Source organism: Ammospiza nelsoni, chromosome 1 (assembly GCF_027579445.1).
Source record: "Ammospiza nelsoni isolate bAmmNel1 chromosome 1, bAmmNel1.pri, whole genome shotgun sequence".
NCBI classification, from domain to species: Eukaryota; Metazoa; Chordata; class Aves; order Passeriformes; family Passerellidae; genus Ammospiza; species Ammospiza nelsoni.
In genome coordinates, this window is record NC_080633.1 from 100415674 (window position 1) to 100442157 (window position 26484).

Below are 26484 nucleotides of genomic sequence, written 5' to 3' on the forward strand. Positions count from 1 at the left end.
GAAGTTAAGTTATAGAGTAGGAAAACTTCTATTGGAATGTTTATCTTTTGTTTACTGTTTTGCCTGCTTCAACTGTTTTGGGTTTTTTCACTGTGTCAGCCAGAGGCCACACATCCCTCAGAGACTTTCTAGCTGGTCATCAATGAGTGGTCTTCTGAGTCTGGACTGGGAATTATCTGAGGAGGGCTACACCTGCCAGGTATGGCTTTGTTGTATTCACTCTATTCAGGGAGACCAAATTCTGTTCTCACTTGCTCAAGTGCAAGTATTGAATAATTCCACCGATGTACCTGACAGGTACAGATTTCTCAGACGACTGTGTGGTTTGCTGCACTCTAATTGCCAATACTTTTAGATGCTTAATCCTGTGTCAATCAGCAGCACACAAGAGAGGAAGGCAGAGAACAGCAGCAGTCTCTGCCTTCAAGCAGTTTAGCACAAATGAGGGCAGAAAAATGTCTCTGCTTAAAACTCGTTGTTGTAGAGAACCAGAACTATTATTTATCCTTTGACTTTCCCTGTTAACTATTTAAGACCAGAAGCAGAAGGCAAATTTCACCACATGCACACACATCCACATCCCCTATATGTACCTTTAATTCTGTTATACCTGTGTAGAAGTGGAAATACCTGTTCTGCCAAAGTGTCATTGCCATAGGAGTTCCACATTCATGGAATGTGCATGAGAAAAACAGGCTAAAATTACCTAATCTTAGGTATCTGCATAAATCTCCCACACCTCTCCAGAGGTGGCTTTGGATGACAGCACACCTTTTGCAATGAGATTTTGTTTAATTCCACCCATAGCAGAACCCACAGCAGCACTGAATGCCAAGATGTGATCAGACTAAAGCTTTATGTGGCCGCTACTCCAAATGCAAGTAGATTTTTACAGTCTTAGAGAATTTAGATATGAGTCCTTTCACACTTTTTCCTACTCATTCTCCCTCCCAGGCATAAGGAACAAAGATGGCTCTGAAAAGACAAATCTAAAAGAGATATTTTTTTCACCCTGCCCCCTTTCTACAAGCTTCCCAGAGAAAATAACTATCTATTGAATTAATCTTTTTAATCATTGTCTTTTCACTACGTTACATTACTTTTTAGTATAAATGGATGTAAAAATATTCATTCAGTGGCAAGACAAAAAGCACGATGGCACTTTGAAGTAGCTCTCAGGAAAGAAGCTCCTGTATTTTTGATTCATGTTTTTGTTTCAAAATAGATAGCTAATACATACCATAAGATAATGCATTTAAACAACAGGCTATATGCTATAAATCCACACCCTTGTTTTCTGTCATTTAAAAATATTAAATATTATTCTAATGATACCATCTACCTTGACTATTATTTTGTTTGCAACTATTGGAGAAAGCACAGCCAGAGAAAAAGATGGCTGGCTCCTAAAAGAGTAGCTAGGGGCGCTTCTTTCTTTAGAGCAGAAACACAGGAGTTCCTTTTAATTAAATGGTAAATGCTTTTTTGTAAAGAAAATTTCCTTAATGCTTGTTGGTAACATTTTTGTGGGGCATTATTAATGGCAAACAGTGATTTAGTGGAAAGTGTAAAAACAGAGCAATGGCCTCCAGAAATGTCACTTGAAGGCCTCTTGATTGATTTTACAACGATCCCAAAGAACGATTCACCCTGTGTTCAAATCCAATATAATTTTTCATTCTTTGTAAAACTTTGCAGTTTTATAGGCTTAAAATTAATTTATTCTGGAAGCAAATAGGAAAGAATAGTGTCATAAAAGCCAGCTACAAAGTCTGGGGCACAATAACTATTGTTTCAAAGAAACATGCATTTTTCTACTATAATCTTAATAAAGAAACATATTTAGTAGGCACTGATCACTGTAGCTTGGCACCAAGTGTCTCCAATGACATCAAAATGATCTGAGGGTGAAGGATGTGACCAAAGTTTATAAGTACACCACTTCCAAAGCAATTACCTGCATCAGGCAGAGCAAGCTTGGTTTGGTTTGGTCTTTTGTGGCTTTTTTCTTTAGGTAGCTTGCATTGTAAAAATTACAACTGATTAATAATTCTATTTCTTAGTATATCACAATAGCTGTATTTCTTCATGTATCTCAACTTTGCAAAGCAACAGAAGCTTTGCAGAGAATGAGGCTCCACATATTTCAGAAAAAAAACTCTCATGATCCCATGTACTGTCCAGCAGTAAAGACAGGGGAAACCTCCACTGCAATTTGACTCCCTTCCCTGATAGCTGTGTAGTAAATGAATTGCAGAAGTTCCCCCTCCCCAGGGCACAGCATGTTGTCTACACTGGTGGGAAGGTTGCTCCAAAGTGTAACTACTGAAAAAGGAAGCAGAACACCAGTGAGAAGTGCATTAATATATTTACAGTCCTTGATTTTGTACAGGTCCTAGCTTTAATCTCTACAGGTTACTCATTTTCAATAAATTGTCCACACACTTGGTATGAAGAAGATTATTTCACTAAAGACTTTGTGAAATAAAGCGCACTAATGAATCTGTTAACATTCTGTGTTTATACCTTGTTACAAAACAAGAGTCTTTACAAAACCTCCAACATTTTATGCATCTTTTTTTAGTTCCAGGCACCTCAGCTAACAGCATAGCTTACAGACTCAGAAATTGTATGTGAAAAATGATCCTGCCACAAGGACTTCATCAATTAGAAAATGTTTCCTAGATTTTCAGGATTTTCAGATTTAATTTTTTTTCTCTCTGCCTTTTTAATGGTTCTTGCCATTTCATTCATAAGTATCCTAAATAATTCCTTTTTCCTCTCTGCTACTGCAAAGATTTATTTTGTTAAGGATATTAAGAACTCAGTCCATCCTTTTTAATCCTTTTTACTTTACCTGCTTCCAGTATCTTTGCTGAAACACCCAGAGCTATGCACGTCTTGCATGAAGCTACACTCACATGACAGGGAGAGAAGTCGTCCTGATCAGTTTGTTTCTGCATAGCTTAGATGCCTTATTACTTTTTTTTTTGCAACAAAATCATTGCATAGTGAATATACCTAAACTCAAATATGAATAAGAAAATCTTTCCTGATTTTTCCTTATTCATAAAACAAACACATAATTGTGTTACCTTGGTGCTGATCCTAAGGAAAAAAGAATTACCCATAAGAAGTAAACCAAACATTCAAATTTTTTTCAGCTGTAATCTTTGCAAGATCTCCAGTCCGTTCAGATTATGATTTGGTCAGAAAATGTTTTTATACAGTTTTCAAAAGCAGGAAAAAAGAAGTCTCTTCAACATATGCACACGTGTCATACATTTAAAATTTCAGCAATTATGATTTGTACCTTAATTTCACTCTGGAAAGTATTTTTAAAAGGAAGCCACAGTTGTAATTATGTGAGTGAAATTTTGGTAGTAGTTAACCCAATTGGTATATGCACAGCTTTAGATACAACAATATTTTTCAATGTATTTAACTTGTAAACATACACACTTCCCTTTTTTGCTTCCTTGCTTTTCTTCAAAAAGTGCCATCTCAATCAATGTGAAGTTTTTTCTAAGAAAGTAGCAACATTGAAATCATATGGGACATACACTCACTATCCTGGTGCAATAAATCACTGAGACCCATGGCAGTGAACACCCTTGCACAAAAAAAAAAAGTTTATCTAGGCCTGATAATAGTTCATGAACTCGAGATTAGGAAACACAATGTTACGTAATGTCCACGCAAGTGAAGAATTAGAATAGCTCTGATCAGTCATTAATACCTGGCTGACACTATTTTCTTGAACACTAGAGGGAGATCAAAGCAAAAGAATAAATTACCTGATATAGAGTGGATACTAATTGCAATTGTTAATAAAATTTCAAAAGATTGTGTGATGAAGATCCAGGTGTCTTAGCATCTCCAATTTTCATCACTGTTTTCACATACCCTTATTTGACATTATTTAACCTACACTGTAATTTTAAAAAATAAAAGAAAACAGGATAAAAATACTTTAAAGGAAAATTATTCTATCAAAGCTGCCAGTACTCTATTCTGGTATCAATTGGTTTTTCATAAGAAATATGTTTACTTTGATGAGAAGATACAAATTCTAGCAAGAGAACAATGAAATGTGACCACGTGGTACTTTTTCCTAGCTGTACCTACAGCAGTAAGCAGAAAGAGAAACTCATGTTTTCTTCCCTGGAGAGAGATCTTTCTGTTCTACCTCAATGTCAGCAACTGAAATGTTTCCCATTGAGAAGTGAAAAAATCTGATTTCTGACGGATGGAAATTAATGCCATCACTCTTTTGCGATCACAGCCACTGTTTTGTTCAGCGTTTGCTGAACAAAATTTTGAACATATAATGCCTAATTTAAAATATAGACTTTCTTAGTTTTACAGGAAAGAAGGTTATCAGATATGCACCCTTTTACCATCCCAGTTACTGATGGGAGATACCAATGCTTTCAGAAGGATTCCCTATAAAGGAACAATATCAAAGAACTGTGCTGCCACTAAATTTTAGCAACTTGCTTGGATGCTTTCTGCACCATTTGGCTCTGTTTAATAAATGGTGAAAGATTTAAAATCAAGGTCATTTGAGGAAACTATTTTCTTCAAGAGTTTAACAATTACAGCTGAGGATGTTTCACTTATGATCTGCTACTGTTCCTCAAGCAGGCAGGTTTCTTTTTGGGATTCTTTTGTACAGGCCATGCTGAGGTACCGTAAGCATGGTCAACCTAGAAGTGAGCGAGATATTTTCTATACTTTGAGACAGACAGAAAAGCTACAGGAAATAGAGAAGCTGACAGGGCCTTTAGGAGTCTGTATTTTTTAGAGTAATTCCTCTGACACGATTACTTCTAATGACTGTAAAGAACCATACTATGTGCAGGGTAAGGCAGGATCAGGCTAGATGTGTTCTTTCACTAACTTGCTTGTTCAGGGTTAAGCCAGGCTGGCAGACAAAAAGAAATTCCCATTAGCTCACGTAGGGATCATCCTGTCCTGATAACTCACCTGCCTATAACAAGTCCAGCCCCTCTTGTGCCCATGAAAGCCATTGCCTACTTACTAAAGCCCAAAAAAAAGAGAAAAAATGTTGCATTTTCTTGTTTTACAGCTTTAAAAGCTAAAGCCTCCACATCCATGTTTTTGAGTGGCTTGTTTCCTTCTTAAATGCTTGGTACTCCCAGAAAAGCTAGAAACTAGGGAAAAGGTATTTGTCACTAGTTTTTTGTCAAATGTATCTTGATACAAAATTGCAACAGCTTAAACACGAGTGACTGAAAAAATACATTGCTCCTGTCTGTGGGACTTTGGCTGGCATTTTCAGACAAAGGAGGTCATTCTAAGCTGCACCAGGCAAGGGGAACAAACCTGAACAGATTACCTGGTGTCCCAGTGAAAAACCTTTGGAGCTAGCTAGAGATAAAGGCATAGAAACAAGTGCTAGTACATTGGAGACTTTGGAGAACTGAGGGAAGGTTATGGCATTTCAAGAGACAAATGAGCACCTATTTATATACTGAGTGGGTTGTGAAATACACTACTTACACTATGTCTGATACACAATTCCCTTATTCTGTTGCATTCCTTCCAAATTACTTTTTTTCCCAAAAAAAATTAGATATATAGAACCAGGAATTCATACATTTCATGGTTCTGAAATAAATCATTGGCTCTATATAATTGGCTTGTTATCACAGCTGTTTTGTGCAGTCCTAAGCTGAAGAAACTACTCAGGACCCTTTCAGGTTTTATTTACTTACAGCTATTTAGAGAGCAAATACATCTTGGGGTCTCTATGATAAAAGGAAGTATGGTTTGCTATTAAAACAATAATAGATGCAAAAAAAAAGCCCCTGGGAAATTATACAGAATTAAGGTATATAATTTTTTAACCGTATCTTCTCATTATAGTTCACAGCTGAAATTACTTTTATTGCTATTGCAGCTGACCTGGCCAGTTTATTTAGTATTTTGGCACCAAGGGAAAGGTGTTATTTATTTATTCAGTGAATTAAGTTTTCATCCAATTAAAAAAAAAGTCAAGACCAGACCCATTATTCCCAGACCTTTCAGATGCTAAGTCATTGTATTTCTACTGCAGAGAAATTTGTATTTTAGTTATCAGTGGGCACAAGACACACGGGAGAGAGTTATGGTTTGTGCCCAAGGCTAATGCTCTGGAGCACTGGGAGTTCCCAGCATCTTCAAGGGTATTCTCTGCCTTGCCACAAGCTGAAGAACTGGGGCTGGCTTTTAGCTGTGTATTACATACCAGTGCAAACAGGCTGTCGTGGTTTGAGAAGTGAGTTTTTTGGGATGCTGTGGTCAAACCAATAGGTGTTCAGATTTGAATATTGGCACCTGGTGTGGCCACTGGGGACGTGGATACGCCTCTGAGAACTCCCAGGAAAACTTCTCTTGGGTTCTGGTGGTGAAAGAGCTCAGAGCTCTCCCCTGCCCAGCTGCTGCGGCTGGGTGAGGTGGGCCTGGACCCTGAGGATGGAAGAGGATGAAGGGTGGAGGAGTACCAAGAGACATTGAGCAGCCAGCCCCCAGGAGACAGAGAGAGAGAGAGAGAGAGTGTGCTGGTGTCTGTGCCTGTGTCACCTTGAAATTTGATAGAGGCTGGCTGAGAAGGAGAAGGGGGGTTGCAGTGAGAAGGTGCCCAGCAGGGCAATTGTGGGAGTTCTGGACAGGCAGAGCCTGAGATTTTTAACCCTTTTCTTGCATGATGGAAACCTCACAAATGCTGATCCTCCTGGAGCTGAATGGGAAGAGAGATAGGGATGAATGGCAGGAAATGGGCAAGTGTGATGCAAGTTTGTGCAAGTGAAAGATGTCTGAGAGAAGTTGAAAAGAATTCTAGGTGGCAGGAGATGATGGAGTGGCCTTTGGCTGGACTTTTCTTATATAGCCATGGACAGACCCGTTTTCTTCCTGTGACAGAGAGACTGCATCCAGGGGGAGGCAATGGCTCAGAGCCAAGAGGGTTCAGTGTTGGTACCCCTCGGCCCCAGGGGGTGAAATCTGGGGGGGACAGTTTTCCTGAAGGTGAGTGACTGTGCTCTTTTTGGAACAGGACAAAGCACCCTTAAAAGGAAAACCCCAGAAGCAGCTCTGGTCCATGTGCAGTTGTGAGAGCCCTGGATATGGAAGGACAATGTCACGATGGCAAATGTTCTCTGGGCAGTGCCACAAGTGACATGGAAACACACGAGGTTCCAACAGTGTTTCCTGGGGAAGCCTATGGCACAAGAGGGACTCCTCTGCTCTTGATGAATTGAGGATTGATTATCTGAAGGGTGGTGATGGACTGAGAGTTGGTGATCAGAGAGATGGCAACTGAATTGGGAGTTTAAGGTTTTGTCTTACTGTGATGCATTGGGAACTTGGTTGAGGGGAGGAGGAATGTTTGGAAGGTATTTTCATGGGGGCACTGGCATTGTGCCAGCGTCAAACCATGATACAGGCTTTTCAAGCAACAAGAGCATCATAAGGAGCCACACCATAACCGTGGTGATTACCATTCATTGTCAGGTAATCTGATTTTGACTTGTTTCCTAAGTTTGTACAATATTCTCAATATAGTTTCTGGTCCTGGCTTCCATTCTCCCAGTCTTCTGCTTCATCTTCCTTTAGATAGCTACCAAACAAATACAAATTGATGAATGACAGTACTACAAATATATACATGTTTTGTAACTTTAGTATTGCCATCAGTTCATGGCCCATTATACCAGGTCACGGGACTGCATCCTGATAGATAAATAATGTTTCTGAATATCCAGTGTTACTGAGCTGTTGATTTCTCCATCCAGGATCTAATTTAAACAAGAATGGGTTGAATTCTTTGCTGATTTTGTTATATAGCTAGATATGTAAATGTGTTTCAGCTTTTAAGTTTTTCATTGTCATTTATTGCTTTTTGACAGTTTTACATTTCTTGCTACAGTCAGGCAGATTTATTCTTACACCATGAATGACCTCAAAAAAGGTAAAATCCAAATGATTCAGCTGTTGATTGCCAGGAAAACCAGAATTGTCCTATATGGTATTTTTCATTTTAAAATTGTAATGTCCTATTTTTAATAATTCTGAAATGTAAGCACTAGCTGGGAAAGGTTGACTTTGCAGGTACCTGCAAAAGATAAATCTGAGATATTTCAGAGAGTGAGTGTCATGGACCCTTCATCTGGACAGTACAAAGCAAACTGTCAAGGTACTGACAGGGGAGAGAAAATCTGTTGCATCCAAACACTCTTTGTATTAACACACAAGTGTTAATACCAGAGCATTTTTTTTCACCTTTTATACTTGTGTGAAAGGACCTCAGCTCTAATTTCTGTAGACAGTAGAAATATGCACCCAAGCTCCTAAGTGTCTTCTTTTCCCATTACCTTTTAAGACACTGTTAAAATCCAATTATTGAAAGAAGCCTCTGCCTGAGTGAAGGTGAAGACAAGACCACATGACAAAGTAATAGTGTGGGTTTTATTTAACAGCATGTGTGAGGTAGAGAGATAAAAAGAAATACAAAAGGGCAAGGAGGGAAGAGAGAGAGAGATCAAGCAGAAGACAGTCACTACCTGTGGATTCAGTGGAGTCCTAGTGGTCCTTCTTCACCCTGGGCTTCTTGGTGCTGGGGCCCAGAGTCATTTTTCTGAGAGTACCACTGATATTACTCACCATGTTCACAACAGCTTTACCTCCCATGTGTAGTCTGCCTGTTCCTTAGAACCACTAAACTACTCAATGCACCCTACCTGGGAGATCAGTAGCAGTGAAAACAGTCCTGTAACTGTGGCACTTACTGCAGATGTATGATATAATGCCCATTGTGCAGAGATCAAGCACTGATGACCCATGTTAAACACTGAATACACAGATATTTCTGTCTGGGATATCTGAGATTGAAATATGACTGTGCACCATGCTGAAGCATCAGAAAAGGAGATAATGGACAAGATCTTTGATGGAACCCTAATAGAATACTGTGCAGTAGCCATGTATACATGCTGAAATGAGAATCTCTGAAACAAGATCATCTTTTTTTGGCTTTCTATTGATTGCTGGAAAACAACATTAAGTGATGTAATTATTCAGTTTATTGTAAATCCAGCAAAGCTCTTATAAATTCTCTGCTCTTAGTTTAAAACAAAATTACTGTAAAATTATAAGCATCAGATGTAATATACCATGCAATTCATAATATTATATCTTTTCAGCGAAGGAAACTTCATGTTTTTCTGGTAGATTATTTCAGCAATATGACTATATCAGCAAAGAAGCATTCTTGAAATACAGTTTTGAGAAAATAGCAACTTAATAAATGTTGCTAGCTGATTCTCCTGTTTAAATCCTATTGAAATGAAGTTTTGTCTGAAGTGTCTGTGCTGACTTCCTATAAAGAGTGAAAATTGGTAACAGAGTGCTAGATTAGAAATCATTAAACTTAACTGTGACAGTAGCTCCAGGTGAGAATAGGAAAAATATATCATTACAAAGACATTGTCAAGTTTCTCATTCTTGTTAGTAACTCCTCCATCACATACTGACAGATGCCAGCCTAATTATCTTTGGGAATGTCTACACATGCTGCAGTGCAATACAGTTCATTCAGCCCGTGTTTTCAGATATGTATGGGTACTCTTCTGAATGCTTCTAGTTTCATCAAATTTGTGATGGCTGGTGCTCCAAGCCTTGTTTGTATACAAAATAAATGAAACTTTTAACTTCTCCCTTTGAAACAGTAACTGTGTATTATAATATTCAGCAACCCTGATTATGAACAAATGTCCAAAGAAATTTCAAGATTTACTGATATGAAAGTGTCAAAGAAAGCTGGTTTAAACTTAAAAACAGAGGTGGAATCATGAAACTTTAGACTCATTTAGACTAGAAAACACCTTTAAGATTATTCAGTCCAGCCATTAACCCAGCACTGCCAAGTCCACCACTAAACAATGTCCTTAAGGGTCACATCCATACCTCATTTAAATACCTCATGAGATGGTGACTCAATGGACAGCCTGTTCCAGTGCTTGACAACCCTTTCAGTGAAAATATTATCTGTAAAAAGGAGACTTTCTAAATACCAAAATTGCATCTGTATTTCCCAAATTGACTATGACAAGAAGAAAAATTCTCTCTTATCATTTATGGGTCATATCCAAGCTAAATTAATATCATATCAATTTATACATTAATGTAAAGAGTAAAAAGTCCATTCTTTTGGAAAGATTCCTATATGCTTGGATGTAGTTTAGATTAGGATCATTATGGGAAAAGGAAAACATCATCCCAATGCTGAAATAATATTTGGGGTTTTAGATAGTTGTAAAATACAGACAAGAAAAAGTTGTACTTCAGATCTTAGAAATACTTTCATGGAATCAAAAGACAGTTTCAATCTAAATTAAAAGGAAGCCTTTCACTAACATCTAATATGCCTCTAAATCCATCAGTATTTTCTAATGTTCACATTTAAATTGAGGGCATTTCACTACACCATCAACAGTATGAAGGTAAATGTTATTGTTATGTTATTACAATAATGTAATGTTATTGTATGACAAGAGTTATCGTGGCATTAGTTTTATTTGTGTCTAATAATGCTGAAAATCTTGTGAGAACTGCCAGGCTTTCTCAAAGCAAACAGCTGGGCCAGTAAAGATTGCCAAACTCTTCAAGTCTGTAAGGTTAGTTTCAGTAAATGTGGGATGCACATTAGTAAAGAAAATTACACACATTTTTTAAAATCACTTTGAAGCTAAAAGAGAATTTACACTTTGATTCTCTTTAAGGTTTAATGAAGCCTTGAACAGCTCCTATTTAATCTTTTTTTTTCTCTATGATGATTATAGATGTGCTTTAAACTGCAATTCATGATATTTCAAATATCTATTTTTGCCTCATATGTGTGGTCAATTTCTTCCTGATATTTATGTTTCTACATGTCTTATTGTAGGAGAAATTCCAGACATTTCAGTTAAGTCTTAAAATTGCTCCAGATGAAGTACAGAGCCTTGATCAAAAGAAGAATGGTCTGATTGACAGGTCAGCCTCACAATAAAGCCAAACCTGAAAAAGAAGCAACCTAGACTCTTTCCATGACCAGAAGAATGAGCACTGAGAGACCTTACAACTTAATCAAACACCCAGGGCAGACAAGCATTCCATCCCTTGAAAACATAAGCAATTTTTCATTAAATATCACTGACTGCACCCAGGTTGTGGTGCCAGAGGAAGTCTTTTTCACTGTTGCTGCTGCTGGGATACTGGAAAATCTACTTATCCTCATTGCTGTTGTGAGAAATAAGAATTTACACTTGCCCATGTACTTCTTCATTTGCAGTTTAGCCATTTCAGACATGTTAGGTAGCTTGTACAAAACTCTGGAGAACATCTTTATCATCTTGTGCAAAATGGGATACCTGACACGTCACGGAGACTTCGAGAAAAAACTGGATGATGCCATGGACTCCATGTTCATTCTGTCTCTGCTGGGGTCTATTTTCAGCCTGCTGGCCATAGCAGCAGACAGGTACATCACTATCTTCTACGCTCTGCGGTACCACAATATCATGACACTGAGGAGGGCCTTGGTTATCCTGGCCATCATCTGGGCGTTCTGTGCCGCCAGCAGCGTTGCCATCGCGCTCTTCTCCTATGAAGCAGCCACAGTCATTCCCTTCACCATCCTCTTCCCTTTGATGATGTTTTTCATACTCTGCCTCTACATCCACATGTTCCTCCTGGCTCGTTCTCACGCCAAAAAGATCGCGTCACTGCCCAGCAGCACCATCCATCACAGAACTAACATGAAAGGCGCCATCACGCTGACTATTTTCCTTGGAGTTTTCCTTTGCTGTTGGGCCCCCTTTGTTCTTCACATCCTCTTAGCAAGGTTTTGCCCACACAACCCTTACTGTGCCTGCTACATGTCCATTTTCCATGTGAATGGGACACTCATCATGTGCAATGCCATCATCAACCCTATGATTTTTGCATTCCGAAGCCCAGAGTTGCGGAGTACATTTAAGAAGATGTTCTATTGTCCCAGGTCAAGCTGCAACTGGTGAACACTTCATCAAAAATGAAAATTATGGAAGCATTTATGGGGTGCTGTGCAACATCAGTGTGAAGAGTTAAAAATACCAACAATTACACCCAAAGTAATGCTATGCTTGTAGCATACTGCCAGAGATTTTTCAGTTAACAAATAATGAATAAAAAATAAGTAAGCACACAAATCTTTGTCAACCAGACCTCCACACTAAGCTAATTCTGTTGATAATTTTCATTCAAGGAAAAAAATCTAAACGTCTTTATTACAGCGGCCTGAGTGGGTCGCTGCTGGTGAGAGAGAGACGGTGAATCTTGTATCTTGATCAGAAGGCTGAATTTATTAATATATGATATAATACATTATAATTATACTAAAAAGAATATAGAGAGAGGTTTGCAGAGCTGCTAGCTAAGCTAAGAATAGATAGAAAAGAATCCACAACAAAGTTGTGTCCAGGGACTCAGTCCCCTGGCTTGCACTGATGATTGGCCCTTAATTATAAACATAGAAAATGAGCCAATCAAGGTGAATCCTATTGCATTCCACAGCAGCTGATAATAATTGTTTACCTTCTCTTCGGGGGCCTCTGGCTCCCGAAGACACAGAAATATGAAAGAAAAGGATTTCTGTGGAGAAATGTCTGCGACATCTCACCTTTCTAAATTGTATAAAAATAAAAGAAAAATGCTGATGTGGAATGAACAGGAAATTCCTTCACCTATAAAATATAGAATACTAATAATTCACTAAAACAATCCTACAGTATAAGAAAATTGCAAGAAACAATGCAAAGAGAATTCAAGTCCATGCAGCTGAGTTTCAGGAACAGTCCATCAGCTGAAGTTGTTTCTTTTGGACATCTGAGAGTCCTTTTTGGTCCTGAAACAGCATAACACAATTTTAAACAATTTGAAACAATTTGAACAATTTTTAGAATGTCCTTTTCTGGCCCTTCAGTGCTTCAGCACTTCAGAGCTGCTGCCCGCCTATTTTCAATCTTTTTTTATTTAATTTTTAATTTTTTTTTTTTTTTTTTTTTTTTTTTTTTTTTTTTTTTTTTTTTTTTTTTTTTTTTTTGATCGAAAAGCAAAAAGCAGCAGCCAAGCAAAGCAATGCCAGAGAAAGAAAAGGCCCTGGGGGCCCTGGCCCATACTGGACCAGGAACCCCAAAACTGGCTCACACAGGGGGACCCGGACCGGTAGGACAAACCAGAACCCCTAGAAACATCAAGAGGCCTCGCAGCGGGCCCGGCCCAGGAATTTCCTGAGCCCAGCATCCCAGGCCAAACCCATGAGGAAGGCTCTGCATTCCTACGGGCCTGAGCCTTGCTGCCAGCACAATGGCAGCACGGGTAGTGAGACGCTTCCTTTCCCCTAAACCACTGAGGCATGCCAGCAGCAGGGAAATAGAAGCTGCCCCGAGAATCTTCATCTCGGGTCTGGGAATGTTTGTTTCCCACAGCAAACCAGCTATGGTCTCCTCCAACTGTGCCCTCTCCCTCTGCAATACATCGGGTTTGTCTCTCATCCGCCCCCTGGCTTCATCCCCATCCCCTCTGGGCTGGGGATCAGAGGCAGAACTCTCTGGATGCACCTGCCCCCCCATGCCACTAGGACACAAGAGAGGCGGCGGCCTCCATGGGACAATCCCCGAAAAACCACCCCCCAAACCGCCGAGAATGCTGATCTTAAAAACAGGCAGCTGGACTGCCACAACAGTGAGCTGGCGGGCAGCCCCCGCTCCACGGAAGGAGAGACCCCCTGCCGGAGATACTGCTGGGACGTCCGGTGGAAGCATCGGGGAGGGAGCCGAAACTGGGGAGGGAATCGCGCTGAGCGTGGGATCCGCCGCGGGCTGCTCCGAGGGTCCCGCGGGCTCAACTCCGTTTTCTGCTGCTGACTCTGGGGTCTGCTGTGGAGGCGCAGTCGCAGTCGCCGTCGCAGTGCAAACCGGCAGCAGCGGAGCTGGAAGAGACAGCGGAGCGTCGCCGTTGCTTAGCAACAGGTCAATCGACGAAAGTGCTGTCTCTTCGGCCTTCTCCGACACAGGCTCTGGCGGGGGCAGGGAGACCGGTGCCACCGCGGGCGGGACCTCCTGGAGAGGCGGAGACGGGATCTCCTGGAGTGACGGCTCTAGCAGGGCCGTGGAGGAAACCTCGGAGACCGGTGCCGCCCCCGTTTCTGAAGGCGGAGTCTGAGAGGCCGGCGCTGGCTTGAGCGGCCGCTCCCATCCCCCCGGAGAGAGAGAAGGGGGGGAAGGAGGAGGCTCCATCTGAGCATGCTCCGGAGCAAGAGTAAAAAAAACTTCTTCGCGCCGCGAAGTTTTGGCCCCCCCCGCCGTGAAGCAGGGGGGGCTGGGAAGAAAAATGTCCTCCCCCACCGCGTCTTCTGCCAAAGGTGGTGGAAACGGAGCTTGGCCATAACAATTAGAGATCCACTGAAAACAAGCTGCTCTGCGCTTCAGGACTGGGAAAAGCTTTATAAATGCTGGGTAGATGGAAGGCAACACGCGTCCCTCCAGGTAGACGCACTGGATAATCGAGTCCATGCACTCCCAGACAAAAGCATCTAAAGCATATAAGACATCAGCAAAGAACCCAAAAAGCTTTGCCCATCGAAAGAATTCATAGATATCTGTTTTTGACAAAAAGAAACCGTCTTCCCTGCACCAATGTTTCCAGAGGGCTATTTTTTTCTCCTCTGAAAGGGAGAATTGAATCTCTTCTGGCAAGGCATGGGTCTGCCATACAAACAGCCACAAGCTACGAAGGGCTGGTTCATAAGGGATAGAAAAGTGAACAGTACCTTTTGAAAGAGTCCAGCTTGCTCTGGCCAGCTCCACAGGTCTGCTGCTCTTTTCCATCATCTTTCCTGATGGTTTTCCAGAAGAAAGATTCTCTTTGTGGTCAGCCTTGGCTGTGAACTCTGTCCAAATCAGGATCTTCGGTTCTTCAGCTCCTAGCTTGAATTCACTTTCTGAGGTCACTTCAAAGCAACCCTCAAATGCTACACATACAGGATTTTTACCCAGTGCAGCAATTTTGCTCCTCTGGTCTTATCAGATTAATTTTTGCTCTGACACGAGGGGTCACCAGATATTACAGCGGCCTGAGTGGGTCGCTGCTGGTGAGAGAGAGACGGTGAATCTTGTATCTTGATCAGAAGGCTGAATTTATTAATATATGATATAATACATTATAATTATACTAAAAAGAATATAGAGAGAGGTTTGCAGAGCTGCTAGCTAAGCTAAGAATAGATAGAAAAGAATCCACAACAAAGTTGTGTCCAGGGACTCAGTCCCCTGGCTTGCACTGATGATTGGCCCTTAATTATAAACATAGAAAATGAGCCAGTCAAGGTGAATCCTATTGCATTCCACAGCAGCTGATAATAATTGTTTACCTTCTCTTCGGGGGCCTCTGGCTCCCGAAGACACAGAAATATGAAAGAAAAGGATTTCTGTGGAGAAATGTCTGCGACACGTCTTAATTACCTTTTGTCATTTCAGAAAAATCCAAACAAAAATCTGCATCATGTTGCATTACCTGAGACATGAGCAAATTCATTTTGTATAAATTTCAATTCAATGCATATACTACTTTAAAATTCTGTTGGTTAAATTGCAATGAAGTGAACATTTGTTTCTAAACCATGCATTTGCATAAAAGTATATGGTTAAGTAGAAAACATGGACATGTAATTTTGCTGTAAAAGGGAACTCAAGACTCTTCTTTAACATCTAATCTCCTTAAAATCATGCAATTAGTGATCTTTAAGTTTCAAAAGCAACTTTTGAAGTGTAAGTCGAAAAGAATAAGATATTTTGATTAAAAAGATATTTGTAGTCACTGAAGTTTTTTTTCCAACATAAAGTTGTCATGCCAGCAAAGATGGGTTTTGAATTTTAAAACCCCTAAGCCAGGTCAGAACTAACAAAGGGGATTGCTGAACTTGTCAGTGCCAGTTCTCTTCAATAAAATAATAACCTCCACAGATAGGAAAAGCACTTTGATTCAACCATGGCATGCTGCCACAAAGAATTCAAAAAAACATAATACCAGAGATAAAACTCAAACAGTTCCGAGGAAGTCAGCCACCCAGGTAAGGAAACAACTCTCCAGTCTGGAAGGATGCTACAAAGCAGACTGTAATTTAGAAACCCTGGTGAGAAAATTTTGAATTGTTCCTGCCAAAATAATACAGAGCTCACAAAATTTAAAGGCAGAATGGCTTTCAGTTGTAAAACATTCTGAAGCAGTCCAGAGTATATAGTGACGATTTAAACTCACAGTAATTCAAGGAAGTCATTCAGCTGTGCCAGAGAGAAGTAGTAAGAGAATTTCAAGAGTATGGAACATGGACAAACCATACAAATTCATGTTATCTTGGGTTGAATGAAGGACAATAAACCTGGAAGCCTCTACAGACCTGCAAAAATCAATTGGAAAAGAGATACTAAAATGAAAATTTTTCAAACCTATGCATTTATTGTAAAAAGAAAAAAGGTTCATCTATAAAATGCAAGTTTAGAAGGGAGTTCAGATAGAATCACATATTTTATTTTAATAAGAATTGCTTCATTTCCATCAAATGGCAGAATAAATGTAAAGCTGCACAGGAAGAAATGACTGTTAGAATTGGGGGGGAAAAAGAAAAGAAACATACAATGTCAAAGAAAAAGTAAAACAAAACATCTACAGTACTGCAGTGCCCTGTGATCACAAATGATGAATTTTAAAATTATAAAAAATGTTGGAAAGAAAATTGTGATTAAGGCAGAGCTCATATTAACTCTGCAATGCATGAATTATCAGCCAAAAATTCCTTCCCTCAAAACACTATTTTCCATCTGCTTCCCTAAAGCAGACTTGGTTAAGAGAGATAAGTAGCTTCCACCATGTTAGAAGTGAATGCATCGTGTAAGGAAGACTAACTGTACACATGCAAAGACTTCACATTCACAATGAGCTGTCCAAATGTAAATTATTCTTATCATAAAATTATTTGTACCTCATAACACCTAAACATGGAGAAACACCTAATCATTAAAGAAAACACCAAACATTTAGCCCCATAATGAGGAATGCTCAAGAGAGACTCATGTCAAAATCTAAAATTCAGTAGTAAAAAGTATTATTGAAATTCTATAAAAAGTCCTTTGATAAGGACTCCTCTCCTGGAGATGCTGGCAGTTAGGGCTTGGAAAGGTACCCCTGTGAAAGCAGGGGATGGACAAGGCCATGGCTACAGCAGACCTCAGGCGGTGCCACCAGCTACTGCATTTTTCTACCACACCAGCCAGTGGCAGCTCAGGGTAGTCCTGACAGGTTTGGTTAACTGGCTGCCTTCGGCCCTCATCTGAGTGCCCTCACCTAAAAAAAGTTTCAGGGACTGGCTGGTGCCAACCTCCCTTTGCAGCATCCCCAGGCCCAGGGGAAAGAGGCAGTGGTCACTCACAGATCCCAGGAGACAGAGAGCAGCTCCCACCCCTGCACTGCCATTTTGTTTGCTTTGCTTTGCTTTGCTTTGCTTTGCTTTGCTTTGCTTTGCTTTGCTTTGCAATGAGGACCCGGGCTTCTACCTCGCCAAACAAAATCCATCCCATGGACACACCTTTGATTGTGTTCCTCTGAGCCCTCCTTCAAGGGCAGGACAAGCTGTTCTCCAGTAACCCATCTGCCCACTCTTCCCAAACTATCCCACTGCCTTTCCCAGCACCATCCCCAAGCGTCCAGGCACCATTTACCTGCAACACACAGAGCAGGTGTGGTTATGCAGGTTATGGACCAGTGAGAATTTTTTTCCATCTAGCTTGTTAAAACAAGAAGTCAACAGCTAGGCAGTAAGATTTTGGTAGGTTTTATCCCACACTGCTTTCTTTGACTTAAAAATATTTCTGCAGTCACTGACATTGAGCCCAAGCACTGTCTGGAACTGGCTCCCACCTTGTCTTCCCAGAAATGACGTGCCTGCTCTCTGTAGCCTACCTGGACTCAGCTGTGAACGCACCCAAATCAATATCCCAAAACATCTGTTCCTGTCATGATGCCTGAGCAACACCCAAACTTACAGTTCATGGTAATCTCTTTAAACTGGTGTAGACACTTGATGGCTCTCACTGTTATACTCTGTGTCTAATACACAGACAACCAGCAAGAGTGGGAAAAGGCTGCAGGGTAGACAGGTTGCAAATCATGAAAACTGCTTATTTTTTTCCATTTTTGTGTTAGAGACAACAGGATTTGCCACATTCACTGTGTAAATTTGCAATAAGCAATCCTGTGCATTTGCAATACAGCTGAAATCGGTGTCTACAATATATTAGATCTCAAGCTGAGCCTGGGGGTTACGTAAGGAGTCAATATAAAATTCAAAATACACATGTAAACATTTTTTCAGTTTGCACTACTTATGATTAAATGGATTTTCTCTTGAAAATATTCCCTTCCTGGGAAGAAAGAGTCAGGAAGAACACAAAATATGTTTGAATAAAAAAGCTTCTAGAAAGATTTTAATTTTTCAGTCTGCCTGGATTTCTAGCATGTTAGCAGATGGGTAAGTCTCTATGTATTATCTCCTAATTGCCTGTAAATTTTTACTTGCATTTTAGTTGTCCACTGTCCCAGCAAGTTTCTCTGTCACATACCAATGTCTCCATATATTTACCTATGTTGCTTTTTGAACAGATTCTTTAGGCCACAATTTTTGAAGCTTTCATTGTATTGTGCTGAAGACACTATTGAAATCCTCACTGAATTTTTAAATTCTCGCTTTTATATTAACATGTAAAAGTGAAGACTTTTCTCAGATTTTGGAACTTCCCTTCATCTACCCAGCTTGAAAAATTTAGGAGGCAGAATTGTACCTTAACTTTGGGAGAAAAAAAGTTCATTTTGGATTCTACCAGAAGCTAATAAGCCTGAAAGGAACATCCAGTTCTTTGAAGATCACAGGCAATGCTACAATCAATGTTTCATTTGGAAGGGTCCACAGAACTTTACATGCCTGTGGCAACAAAACATTTCCCAGTCACTTACTGCAAAACCAAAGAAGAAAAACTCCTCCTCTCTTTTATTGTTTTGAACCGAACTTCGTGTTCAGGAATAAAATGAACAAATCTGATAAAGACACCCACGGGAATTAATTCCACTGAAAGAGTCAGTATGCCAGTGAGAGACAAACTTGCAGTTTGATTTTGTTTACAAATTAGCAAGACAAACACAGTTTATCCATGAGAAAATATAGTTTAGAGTTAGTTTATTTATGTGAGAAAAATCTTGTTTCTATGAATTGTTGTTCTGGACAAGACTTTCAGAAAAATAGGTACCCTGGACTCCTATCAGCCAAACAAAATTTCAGGTATTCAAACAAAACTACATTCTTCAAATGATACATTTATTCAAAGGGAATTATGCACAGGTAGGCCCTGGTTTATTAATTCTCTCAAGGTAATTTCAGCAGAGAGCTATCCATTGTGTCCTTATAATTCAACAGCACTTTAATACAGTTTTATTTGAAGTGTCATTTCTCAGAAGACACAATGCTGTTGTAAGCTTCCAATTCAAAGAGGATGACTTAAAGTACAATTCTGGAGAACTGAGTGGGACCACTAAACAAATGCTTTTCATGTCCACTGAAAGCAGTTTTCTTACGTCCTCAAATCCCCTCACACCTATAAGACAAAATCAGACTATTGAACTGTCACACATAGTCTAATGAGTAACCATTAACTATCAAATAATTCTGCATAACGGCTCTGGAGTACAAATTCTTACTGAGTAACTAAAATTATTTATTGCTTTCGAAAATTGTGGGGTTTTTTACATTAAGACCATGAGATGGGTTTGTTAGTCCACAGTCCATTGCTTCATCAGCACTTTTACACTACCATTTATTACAACTTCAGTCCCTGAACAGCTACCCCTAAACTTTGTACGATCTGGATAAAGACGGTACATTTGTGGGTGGAGTTACTCCATTGGCAGCTTCTCACCCTCGGACCACCTAACCAAGGATAGAGGAAATGCAGCACATGGCCCAGGTGGGCTTGCATTGACATTTCAGCTGTAGTTAGCTGTACAGAAGGGTCCCCCATACAAAAATACAGATTGCCCTGATGGACCCCAAAAGAGTCCCATGGCCCCTGCAGTGTCCTGACTCTGACCTGGTGGTTATAAAGTCAGGCAATAAAAAACCACTTTCACAATGTCTAAAGCCTCTCAAGAGCCTCTATGCTATCACATCAGGAGAGCATTCAGCCCTGCAGGAAGTCTGAGAGTCAGAATAATACCATGAGGTATAATGCAGTCTCTAAAATCAGCAAGAAATGTCTTCAGTCCCTTTAAAATCCCATCACATAGGTTTTTCTGGCTAATTGCCCCTGACAATTTAATTTGGGTCTCAGGGTTTGGTGGCGTTGAAAATCTTGGGTAGGTGTCTTCCAATTCAGAACTAACTTCCCAGTCCAGGGACTCCTGCAGCTATTCACTTTCAAAAGTAATTATTATTATCCATCATTCTAAATATGCATTTGAGCTTTTGCTTGAATTTTAAAGAGTTGCTGATCCACAGAGTTGCTTAATGCACCATTTCAGTCTCACAGACCACAGTCTTACATTTTCATTTACTTGAGAAATGAAACCTCTGCCAAGTAATTTGGGTAATCATATCATCCCGTGTGACAGCTGAACCTGTCTTAACTGCCGGCCTATGCAATGAGATAAAAAGAGAGGGAAAAAAGAGCTCCAGCCCAGTATGGAGCAGCCCATGTCAGAGGGCAAGCTGGGAGGAACTGATGGAGCCCTCAGCCCTCATCTGCACTTTGCTTCCTCTCAGATCACAGCAGAACCTTTGAAAGAAGGGGGATTTGTATAAAAGGCAGCTGTTCGCTCCTGGGTGAGCAGGAGGTGGAAAGAAGCACAGCCTTGCAAGTAAGGGCTGGTTAATAAGGGGCTGAGGCTGGCAGCATTTCCCATTAGAGGGGCTGGCACTATGGGCAGTTAAATGCCTGGGAATACGCCCAGGGAAAAGGGTTGATGAAGAGTAATAATTTTTTAAAATAACGGTGCTAAATGAGCAAAATCAATTGTTCAGTTTTTTTCTGTACAGAGGGGTCTTTACTGAAGGCTTTGTCTGGGTGACTCAGGAGTATCAGGAGCACAAGAAGACTCATCACATGGAAGCATCCCTGGGTTCCCAAGTTGGAAGCTTTGCCTGCAAGGTCAAGATTAGGTTAGGAGAGACAAGGGCAGGGAAGAAAAGAGTAATTTCTAAGACTGAGTAGCACAGCATGGAAGTAAGCAGAAGAGAGAAACAAACTGGTGGGGAAGACCTATTCATCTTGCATTGCTGGAAAGAAGCATGTAGAGCTGAGAGAAGTAGAAATGAAAGAAGTAACATTCATGGTCAGACAAACGAAATGCTGAGATGAGTGAAAAGAGCAGAGATGTCCAGAACATGGCTTCTGATTTGCAATAGCAACCAAAAATTGGTACATCCATTTGATTTAGAGATCAAAGACGCCTTGAAGTCTTATTTCTTTGGATATGTGTATGTAAATAAAGTGATACCATAACTCATGGAAAGAATTCAAAACAAGTCCTGAAGAATTCATAATGTAAACAGGGATGATGTTTGTGCTTTATAGCTTAATTATTAATTTATTTTTTATTTCCTTTCAAAAATGTTCAATTTCTTCCTTAAATCATCATCATAAAATTCTCTGTAATGATCCTGGTCACTGTTAATGTATCATGTCTGGGGTCAGCCATAATACAGTCAGATTAGGCATGATGCTTCTGGTATTTCAAAAATAACCTGGTAATTTAAATTTAAAACATATTGCACAGTCATTTGAATTTCAGATGTTGATGTTTCAAAAATATCTCATGCATTGTGTGTTTTACATCCACTCTATAACTAAGCACCTTACAGTACACTTTCCTCAGCTGATTGTCCTTCCAGCAACTAAGGCATGAATGCAAACTTTTGCTTTTACATGACTAAAGTTACCTAATGTAATATCTACACTTACATTCAGTAGCCTATCCAAATGTCTGTCTTCTTATATTTGAAACAGAAAGCTTGAATAAAAAGCAGTACTGTGAAAAAGGAGGGCTAAATAAACTGAAGGACTTAGGTGGAATTTGGTGCCTGAAACAGGAGGATCTTCATCTGTTTCTGTTTTCCTTGCAAGCAAATGCACACGAGCTCAGATGACTCCTTGTATTGCACTAAGCCTGTAATGGAGAATTTCTCCCCTAAAGAAGAGAGATAAGCTTACTAAATCATTTCATATTCCCTGCAGATAGCTTTGAAGAAGCACAAACTCTCAGTTTAAGGTTTGGAAAATATTCTCCTGAGGCAACATGCTAGGAAATAAGGGGGAAGCAAAAGATCTTCTGAATTAAGTAAGTCTGCTCCTCCAGTGCTTCTAGACATATTAATGAAAAAGTCTTCCTCCTAAGGAATATGCTGTACCAACTGGCCATGTTTTGAAACAAATGCCTAAAATAAGAGGCAGAAATAGCATTTGGCAGTTCAAAAATGCATCTGTTCTCTTAATGATACTTTCATATCAGTGTTTTTGGGTCACAGATGAAGCAATATGAAAATGAAAGTAGTTTTACTTCAGACTAGCTTTACTTACACTGATTTCAAGCTGAGGCACACTTTTTTCCATTAGTGAATCTCTTCCAAAAAACATATTTGTTCAGGTCTGCTGAGTAAGTCCTGGAAAGGTATCCTTGGCCTGATTTGTGCACTTTACCTGTTACCAGCTTCTCCACAACAGAGTGAAATGCAGATTGCCTTGTCTGTGATTTTGTGGCCCCAGCTTCATGAATTAGGATAGCAGTGGGGAGAGGCTTTTTCCATAAAAGAGAAACCTGATGCATCTGCAGAACTGGGTGACAGTGCCTCCAGGTTCTGAGAGGGAATATTGGTAGGAGAAGCCAGACTCTTTAAGGGCACAGACCTCTGCAGCAAAGCATGGCAGCCAGACCTATAGGATAGGTGACACGGAGCAAAGGAGTTGTCAGCAGATGTAGCATTAAGAAAAAAAAGCAAAGAAAACAACCGAGTCGTTTTAGTACTGCTAAGAGTAGAAATAGTGTCAGCTATCAAGAGAAAAATGTCAACCACCACTGCACCCAGGATATTGTGGGCTGCAGGAAGTTGGCACAATAGCCAAGAAATAAGAAATGAGAAAGGTTTAATGAGACAGAATATTATGAACTAAGTTTAAAATGTATATAATTGGTTAAAAATTAATTTAATTCTAACATACCTGCTTTGAACCTAGCAATCTGTGAACAACCTGAAATGCACTCTAATTTTTGAAATGTTTGCCTTTTGAAGGGCATTCTGTTGTTGCCTGCATTAACTAGAATCCCTTTTATCCATCAACAGTAGAGATTAGAGATATTTTGTTGAATTTTAAAAATCACTTTTAAAAAAAATCATACTGTGTACTTTCAAGACCTATTGTTTCCTGCTAAATCTTCTACACCAGTTGTCATGACCCACTTACTCCCTTTTTGACCTAGTTGCAAGAGGAAATTTTAAAGTTGCTCTCCTAGGCTAGTTATCTCCTAGACTAGTTATCTCAGGGTATTTTCTTGAATGACAATACTTAAATTTATTACAACAATATAAGATGGAGTGAAAGTCCTCTGATTAAGTAATGAAGACATTGGAAAGTGGGAAGGATGTGTTGTGACTATGGGGAGGAAATGTTCTTGCAACAAAGCTCCCTCATGTTTCCTCCAAAAAAGCCAAGGTGGGCCAAACTAATAGTAGTGTCCGGGCTGCATTACAGGAAAAGCTGAACAAGATTTCATCCCATCCTGACCACTGTACCTAAAGGATCCCAAGAACTAGGAAGTCTTTGCTGTCAGCACACACACACACCTCCACACACATCAGGAGATCTCTGCAGCTGAAATAATTGTTCTTTAAAGGAATTAGAACTTTAAATTAAAATTATTATTAGCTGGCCAAAGGAAGACTGCATCTGGAAACAGAGGCCAGAATGCAGCCCGTTTCTATTTCTGAGGAGGAGGTTAAGGAAAGCAAAGATAAGGAACAGACTGATGATATTCCAGGGAGGGTAGAAAAACAACTGTGTCAAACCCAAACATGGTTTATCGAGCAAGAAAGTTAAAGGCAGAAAAAACATGCCTACAATAAACAGAGTGAATTCATTAGTTTTAGTACTTAGTGGTACCACTGTGTGTGTTTTCTGTGGGATGTTGGGCCCTGTTTATATCACGGGGACGTGACTCTTCTTTTTACAACAAGCGCAGTGCATTTACTGTGTGGAATTAAACCAGTGCATTTACTGTGTGGAAGATAACTGCTCTAGCAAAGTGTAATGGTGAGAGTAAATAGCAGATATTTGAAATACACATTCAAATATACACTTCCATGGGAGCAAATTAGCCATAACATATGGAAGGCAGTACCCACACTCCAGCCTGCATTGCTTCCTCTCCATTCCCTGGTCACCTCTTGCTGCCTACATTTCAAATGTATGCGCAGATGCTCAAAGTTTAGATCAAGAGTCAGTCTGTCCTCAGCTGCCTTTAAAAAAATTGTGTATTATCTTTGGCATCTTTTATAGATGATTTGACAAGTTACCAAAACCACAATTATATATACTTGAAACACAATTGTACCCACACTTAAAGCTAAGCAGGCAGCTGCAAACAACAGGGAGAAGAAATGCAACCAGATCCTTTTCTAAGACACAAGGAAACCATAAATTGACAACCCATGAGGACAAGAGAAACAACTGACAGGGGACTGCATGTCTTTCATGCTGATGCACAGCTTGCTTAAATCTCTCCTTGGTTTTTCAGCCCATGACCTTTGGATCTGTGTACAGATGCCTGTCGTACAGTACCCTTTTGTTCTAGGAAAAATGTCTTTCCCAACTATAGTTTTCAGCTGGTTGCACAAGTTTCCTAATAAAGAAATGAGCTATTACACCAGGATGGCTTTAGGTCCCTTAGAAAGGTCACAAGTGTCTGTGCTGCTGTAGGGGAAATTGGAAGAGCCAGAGGAACACATGCCTGTGCAGAGTCTGATCTAAATGGAGTCTCTCAATGGGGGTTGTTACAGACACCAGTCCTCTTGCCTTCATTTACAGGGGGTGAGCTCTACCTACCTGAAAACAACTAAAAAGAAATAGTAGGTGACTCTTTGACATTTAACTAACTACTCACAATTTTTTCTCCACTAGATTGACTGAGTTCTTGAACCACATATTCTGAGCTGCCAGCACTCTCTGCATATCTATGACATGGGATGCAGTTCCATAGAGCTATTTGTACATGGGGACAAAATAGGAAGGTTTAAAATAGCCACCTGAAAGATTTTATCAGGATGTTCAGATGTGTTTGATGAGCTGTCAGCACTTAGATCACCAACATGTGCCACTTGTCAGACAAATAAAGGAAAGGATAGATAGAAGATGATAGCCAGATAGATAGATAGATAGATAGTGTTCCATCATTATCAAGCAATTTTCCCCTTCAGAAGAAAAGTTGGCCACTCAATAAAGCAGTACAAAATCTTCAGAGACAGAAGCTGAGAGGTAAGAAAAATATATTTTTGGACAGGACAAACAGAAGGAGCCCAAATAATGATGCCAATTTGATCAAAGTACAATGGATTGTGGCTATTTCCCACTAACAAATGCACATGAAGGAACAGTGATTGTAGGGGAATTAAAACATTCACATCCTTGCAGAAACAGGAAAAAAACAGAAATAGTGTTGCTATCTACAGTACTTATGAGGTTCAAGACCTTGATGAAGGCAGTTTTCATGTTAGTGGCAAAGATGGAACTGTAGTCCAAGGAATGGTCCAAAATTTCTCAAAATGAAAGCATAATGAAAGCATGTCTGATATGTTATGCCTCATTTCAGAATAGAATTTTATTTGCCAGAATGCAAGGGGCTTGCTACTTCTTTTCATCACTTTTACAGACAGGTGTTTCCCAATCTCTTGCTGCACTCAATGGTTTTAAAAACATGAAAATTTTGCAGCTCAAGGTAAGCACAGAATAATTTTATGCACTCAGCCATGACAGCACTTGATTTAAAGCCAATGAAATTATTACTGAAAGAAATCCCTAGCATATTTTGCAGACAGGTCATTACTTTGGCTGACCCTGAAAGCTCTGCTGATCAAAAATGTGCGTCTCTTACAGAGGAAAAATCAAACAACTACAGTAATTAACCAAAGAACAATAATGGAATCTCCATCAAGGACGGTAATATATTCCCTTCTAAAATACGCGTTCCAGGCTGATTTATTAACAGATGTGTCACACTGGTAAGAGATGAAGTATTTTTCTTTATCTTTCACTGAAAGTCTTATTACATTTACTTAAATCAAAGGCTCCCAGAAAACAATAAGTTCTTCAC

The 26484-nt window shown here is 39.8% G+C and overlaps 1 protein-coding gene and 1 long non-coding RNA gene across 2 annotated transcripts in view; both read left to right on the plus strand.

The window, feature by feature from the left end:
- LOC132076103 (uncharacterized) overlaps positions 1-13142 on the plus strand; it is a 772278-nt gene extending 759136 nt beyond the window's left edge. Inside the window, exon 2 of the long non-coding RNA XR_009418873.1 lies at positions 13023-13142. This is a non-coding gene — a long non-coding RNA (uncharacterized LOC132076103). The remainder of the gene's footprint in view (positions 1-13022) is intronic.
- Positions 11103-12123, plus strand: MC2R (melanocortin 2 receptor). Its single transcript, XM_059482327.1, has one exon. The coding sequence runs from the start codon at positions 11103-11105 to the stop codon at positions 12060-12062; it is 960 nt and encodes a 319-aa protein (XP_059338310.1). The 3' UTR covers positions 12063-12123.
- Positions 13143-26484: the final 13342 nt, after the last annotated feature.

Excerpts from the sequence above, each read along its gene's own strand:
- MC2R (XM_059482327.1), top strand. The coding sequence starts at position 11,103 with ATGAGCACTGAGAGACCTTACAACTTAATCAAACACCCAGGGCAGACA.